The sequence below is a fragment of the Mandrillus leucophaeus genome, unplaced genomic scaffold (assembly GCF_000951045.1).
Source record: "Mandrillus leucophaeus isolate KB7577 unplaced genomic scaffold, Mleu.le_1.0 Scaffold338, whole genome shotgun sequence".
In the NCBI taxonomy this organism is placed as follows: Eukaryota; Metazoa; Chordata; class Mammalia; order Primates; family Cercopithecidae; genus Mandrillus; species Mandrillus leucophaeus.
The window spans coordinates 2,601,492-2,607,587 of NW_012103565.1; the positions used below are offsets into that span (position 1 = coordinate 2,601,492).

The 6,096-nt window shown below is 46.2% G+C and overlaps 1 protein-coding gene across 1 annotated transcript in view; it reads left to right on the forward strand.

Moving 5' to 3' along the window:
* The first annotated feature begins 1,254 nt into the window (after positions 1–1,254).
* The window catches only part of SPRYD7 (SPRY domain containing 7), a 23,013-nt gene continuing 18,171 nt past the window's right edge, over positions 1,255–6,096 (forward strand). The window contains exon 1 of the mRNA XM_011988776.1: positions 1,255–1,595. Within this exon, the coding sequence (XP_011844166.1) occupies positions 1,490–1,595 (106 nt within the window). The 5' untranslated portion in view covers positions 1,255–1,489. The remainder of the gene's footprint in view (positions 1,596–6,096) is intronic.

Consider the following 6,096-nt stretch of genomic DNA (forward strand, 5'->3'; position numbering starts at 1 on the left):
TATTTAAGTAGTGGGCATTTTATGTCCAGTTTCCCAGGACTTGATGATCCATCTCTAGGGAAGCCTTCAGGATGAAACTGATCTGGGAACAGAGGTTTGAGCTAGGTGGATTCTAAAGGTCGTCCCAGACATTTCCGGACGCCAAGTGGTATCTTACTTTTTTTTTTTTTTTTTTTTTGAGACAGAGTCTTGCTCTGTTGCCCAGGCTGGAGTGCAGTGGCGCGATCTAGGCTCACTGTAACCTCCGCCTCCCGGGTTTAAGTGATTCTCATGCCACAACCTCCTGAGTGGCTGGGATTACAGGTGTGCACCACCGCACCCGGCTAATTTTTGTATTTTTAGTAGAGACGGGGTTTCACCCTGTTTGCCATCCTGGTCTCGAACTCCTGACCTCAGGTGATCCGCCCACCTCGGTCTCCCAAGTGCTGGGACTACAGGCGTGAGCCACCGCACCCGGCCTGAAGATGTAAAATCTACCACAGAAGAATGATCTAAGTGGGGAAGGAGATGACAGGTGACGGCCTCCTGTGTGGAAGCAGGAAGGAGCGGACGGTAGGAGCCGAAGGCTTCCCTCGGGACCCAGCAGGCTTCCCGCAGCCTCCAGGGTTCCCGTCACATTCCTCGGAACCCTCAGTGCACCAGACAGGGGGAGCTTGGAAGAGGCAGGTCACGAATCGCCTCCGACCCCGCCCCAGTGGTGTGCTCCCAGGGGCCTCCCGCGCGCCCCGGACTGCCCAGCCAGGTAGAGCGCGTCCCCGCACCGAAAATGCATTAGGGCCCGCGTGAGCCCCGGTGCACATCCACAGTGCAGTCACTAACACGCATTACTCCTGGGGCCCTCGTGAGTCTATTTAGGATGTGAGGGAAACCAGCCACGGCAGGGAGACGGGGGCTCTCCGTGGTGGCAAAGCCTGCTCAACCTGGGCCCGCGGAGGGAAACCTCGGAAGTCATTTCCATTAGCTCCCCTTCCCCCAAACTGATTCGCTTCTGTCAATCCGTCCATAGAAATAATGTCGAGACCGGGACCAAGGGGTGCTGCGTTTTAAAAATTCTGCACTGGAAAACCCCTGAGTACTGAGGGACAGACAGCCCCACTCACCTGTCAGCGCTGAGGGCGTGCGCGAAACAGCCCAAGAGGAAAAACCAGCTGGTGCGCAGGCGCACGGCGTCCCACAGCCTCAGGCCGGCCACGCCACGCCCCCTGCCTCGCCTCCGCGCGCCACTAGCCCCACCCGTCTCCCCGGCCCCGCCTTGCCGCTCGCCCCGTCTGGTCCCTCCCCGGCCCCTTTTATTCTCCGCGTCTTCCTCGCAGGCCGGCCTAACCTCAGCCTGCATTGCGCCCTCCCGGCCTAGGGTGTCGCTGTACCGGCCTCCGAGCTCCACACAGACAAGTCCAGCGCTCGGGCGGGGGCAGGAGACAGAGCGGAGCGGCGGGGGGAGGTGTCGTCTCTGTCTAGGGACGGCGACGGAGTCGGTGGTCCCTGCGCGATGGCCACCTCGGTGTTGTGCTGCCTGCGGTGCTGCAGAGACGGCGGGACTGGCCACATCCCTCTGAAGGAGATGCCGGCCGTGCAGCTGGATACGCAGCACATGGGTAAGGGCCCTCCCTTCCCCAGACCCAACGGCTCACGGGGGCCGGGCGCGGCGGGCAGGGGGACCTGCAGGGTCAGAGGGTCCCCACGCTGCCCCGCCGCGCAGGCGACGCTGCCCCGACACCATTTCGTCTCACAGATCTTTCCAGACGCCGGCGGACTCCAACTGGGCCCGGTTCTGTGTTCAAGGCTGCGCAGCCCTCTCTGTGTCTGTCATCGCGAGTGGGCGTGTGGACCTCCCATTTTCACAGGAACTCCGAGGGCTTCCTCCGGAGATGTCACACGTCCCCAGGCGAGGGGGCGGAGAGTGCCCTCCTGGCGCGCCCCAGTCAAAACCTACACATTTTCAGAATGCTTCTAGGTCCGGTTTTGCTCCTCCTCCTGCCCTGACTGTCGGTCGGGTCTCTTGAGCCCCATCATTTATAGGTTGAAGCCTGTATTATTGGAAGTAATTTTCCTATCACTTAAAGTCAAAACAAGGCAGACTGCAGAAGTCTGAAGTCGCACCTCAGGTCAGAACTTGCCATTTCAACTAAAACCTCCCCTTGCCCGACTCCTTAGTCATTGTTAGAGGTACTGTAATTTCATCTGATGGGTCTCTTCCCTACAGGTCAAGCTGTTGCAAAATAAAATAGCACTTTGCTCCTTTGCATCTGCTTTATCCTTTTAATTCCAATCCATATAATTTATCTAACATTCTTCCTCTCCTGTCATAGCCTCTTTCACTACCTTATTTCTGTTCTTAGACTTTTCCCAGGTAGTTTCATGCTTCTGGAATGTGGTTCTAGAAGGAGAGATTTCCCAATATACTTATTTCAGTTAGAGTAATGTGTTTTGTGGATTATTTTATTCTAACTATACTTCTGCACTTTTGATTTTTCACACATTTCTGATTGTTTAAAGGACAGTGCCTTGAAATAAAAAGGCACTTCTTAATATTTATGATAAAACTCTCTCTTGCCCAGATTCCTAATAATTCTGGAAACACTCTGCCACTACATTTTTGTATAACACATACTAAATGTGATAATTATGTAATCACCTTGTACGTGTGTATTTACTTTTAATTCTTAGATCTTCCAAATGTAGCACATATCCTTAATACATAAGTAATCTTTAAATTATTTTTTATCCATCATCATTTATAGACGATGGAGTTCAAATCCTACAGTTTTCCCCAGAAAATATTTCCATTTCAGTTACTCATTTACTGAGGTAATATTTATTAAGCAACTATCAGGTGGCAGGCATTGTTATAAGTGCTTAGAATATAGTGAAGGACAACCGTACATAGTTCCTGGTACTCATGATCAGCTGCAGCACTTCTTATCTTTACTGTTAGACTCTTGAATTACTGCAGTCTGCTCTTTGAAGCATTCCTTTTCTCTGGCATCTGTTTCCTCTAGGAAGAGCTGGTCAGATATACTCATTCCACTATGTTTTATTTCTCCAAAGCTGTCCAGCAACTGTCAGCTACTAATGGGATGAAATAGAGTAATGCCATCTCCAAATTTTTTGACTGCATGGAAGTTTTTTTCTTTTCTTTTCTTTTCTTTTTTTTTTCTTTTTTTTTTTTTTTTTTTGAGACGGAGTTTCACTGTTGTTGCCCAGGCTGGAGTGCAGTGGCACAATCTCGGCTCACTGCAACCTCCGCCTCCTGGGTTCAAGTGATTCTCCTGACTCAGCCTCTTGAGTAACTGGGATTACAGACGCCCACCACCACACCCCGCTAATTTTTGTATTTTTACTAGAGGTGGGGTTTCACCATGTTGGTCAGGCTGGTCTCGAACTCCGGACCTCGTGATTTGCCTGCCTCAGCCTCCTGAAGTGATGGGATTACAGGCATGAGCCACCGCGCCTGGCCAGGAAGCTTTTTCTTAGCCTTTCTGTAAACTTAAATTATTCAATCACAGAGGAGCCTGATTTGAGAACCTGAATAAAATGAAAGAAAAGGGTTGTTGAGTTAGAAAAGCATGGATTGATCTTGACTTGAAACTAGAAACACATGGATTTGGTTGTGTGAAACATTATTATATTACATAACCTAAGAAATATGATTTTTTAAAATAAAATTGTCTGTATACTTCAAGTGATTATCTCTCAGGGTTGTCATTTAGGTGATGTTGTATTACTTAAAACCACTTTGGAATTCCTCTTTTGTAATTTTCTATGGCATAGTTTTTGTAAGTATTATCATTGATGCCATATCTTTGGCTTTTAATTGTGAGTTGACATTTTAGAAACAAATGACTTCCAAGGGAGCTACTTTGAAAGGGATACCACTCATTTGGAAATTTATGTTTCTTAAAACATCCTCTGTGGCTATGTTTATGCGGCATTCTGGCTGTACTCAAATTTGCCTTGACTGTCTAAGCAGTACCAATCATTAAAACTACAGATTCAAATACAGGACATTTGTGTACTTAAGAGAAATGGGATAAGCTTAAAATGATTCCCTAATGATTCATAAACACCCTAAATATTCTTTTTTTTTTTTTTTTGAGAGGGAATCTCGCTCTGTCACCCAGGCTGGAGTGCAGTGGCCTGATCTCAGCTCACTGTAACCTCCGCCTCCTGGGTTCAAGTAATTCTCCTGTCTCAGCCTCCTGAGTAACTGGGACTACAGGCGCCCACCACCACGCCTTGGTAATTTTTGTATATTTAGTAGAGATGGGGGTTTCACCATGTTGGTCAGGCTGGTCTTGAACTCCTGACCTCAAGTAATCTGCCTGCATCAGCCTCCCAAAGAGCTGGGATTGTTAGCCACCGTGCCTGGCCAAGAGTGTTTTATCCCATTGTGCTGGCAAAAGTCCTGAGATTCTAATTGTAGTTGATTAGGTCATGTAGCAGTTCTTAGTTACTGTGGCCAAGAAATGTGCAGGGCACTGATTGCCTTAACCTAGGTCAAATGTTGTACACCTGAAGCAGAGATAGTCAGCTTTCTTGGAACTGTTTTGATCTCCAGAGGGAAGTCCGTCAGGAAAAGGAGAACAGATGCTGCATGTCCACTACAAAGTGCTTAGCCCAGCATATTCATTCATCCTTTATCATTTATTTGATGAGCAGCTGCTCAATGCCAAACACTGCATGGTCTTTGCCATCAAGGAAGATGCTCTCCAGTTGAAACTACTGCAGGTATATGGAGTAGAAAGATGCAAATTATTTATAAAGGTGCTTTCCCAGAATTTGGGAGTTAACTTTTTAAGTTAGAAAAAAAAAAAAAGGATGCTAATGAATTTTTAGTAATCATACAATAGGATCTCAGTTTTACCTTGTTTAAGGGAGAGCATGTCTTAACCAGTTTAGAATTGTGTTAGAATCTGAAAATTTTGCATTTCTCTTATGTATTTGTCCCAAATAATTTTGTTTACCTGTGAATTCAGCCTTTTGTTACTATGACCTAATTTTTTTAACCCCTTCTGGAAGAGTCCCATACAGTTCTAATATTCAGATCTGCTTGGCTGGTACAGTTATTGCCAGCAAAGTGGTAGTAGTGGCCACAAGTATTGGGAGTTATATGCATTGGTGTATGGACTATTTCTTACATGTTAGAATTATGTGTATTCTCTGATATACATGTTTTCCTAAATCAAATTGGTACTAGGAACACATCAGGGGACAGTGTCTCTCTTTCTCACTCTCATCTATAGATGTTGTTTCATCTAAAATAAAAATTTTCCACGAGAATAAACTGTGTGTAAGAATGTTAAAACCTTGTTTACATATTTGCAATGTGATTGAAGTAGCTATCTTAATAAACATTTTAAGATCTTAAAGTTAGCAGTTTTTCACTGTCAGGTACTTCAACATAGATGTGTGTTCTTTTGCATATTCCCTGTACTCTTCAGTTCTTACATGACTAATGCACAAGTATAGTAGCTTGTATTTAGTAGGCATTCAGGTGGCTTTTAGTAAAGTGTTTTAATTCATTTGAATAGAATTGAAAACTACCAATTTACTAAAGTCTCTTGTGTTTATGTTTTGGTTTAAATTAAGAAATTATGAAATCATCAATTGGTATCCTGGCTAAATATTAAAGGAGTTGGTCTATTTCTACCTTAAAAGTGTTTTAAACGTTCCATATAATTCAGAGTTATTACAGTTTACTTGAAACTGCTTAATTAAAACTTACTTCTCTCGCCCAGGCTAGAGTGCAGTGGTGCAATCTCAGTCCACTGCAACCTCTCCCGCCCAGGCTCAAGTGATCCTTCCACCTCAGCCTCCCAAGTAGCCGGGACTACAGGTTCATGCCACCACACCAGCTAATTTTTGTATTTTTTGTAGTTATGGGGTTTTGCAAGGTTGCCCAGGCTGGTCTCGACTTCCTGCACTCAAGCAGTCTGCCCACCTCGGCCTCCCAAAGTGCTGGGATTACAGGTGTGAACCACTGTACCCAGCGTGCTTAATTAATCCCAGCTACTCGGGAGGCTGAGGCAGGAGAATGGCGTAAACCCGGGAGGCGGAGCTTGCAGTGAGCTGAGATCCGGCCACTGCACTCCAGCC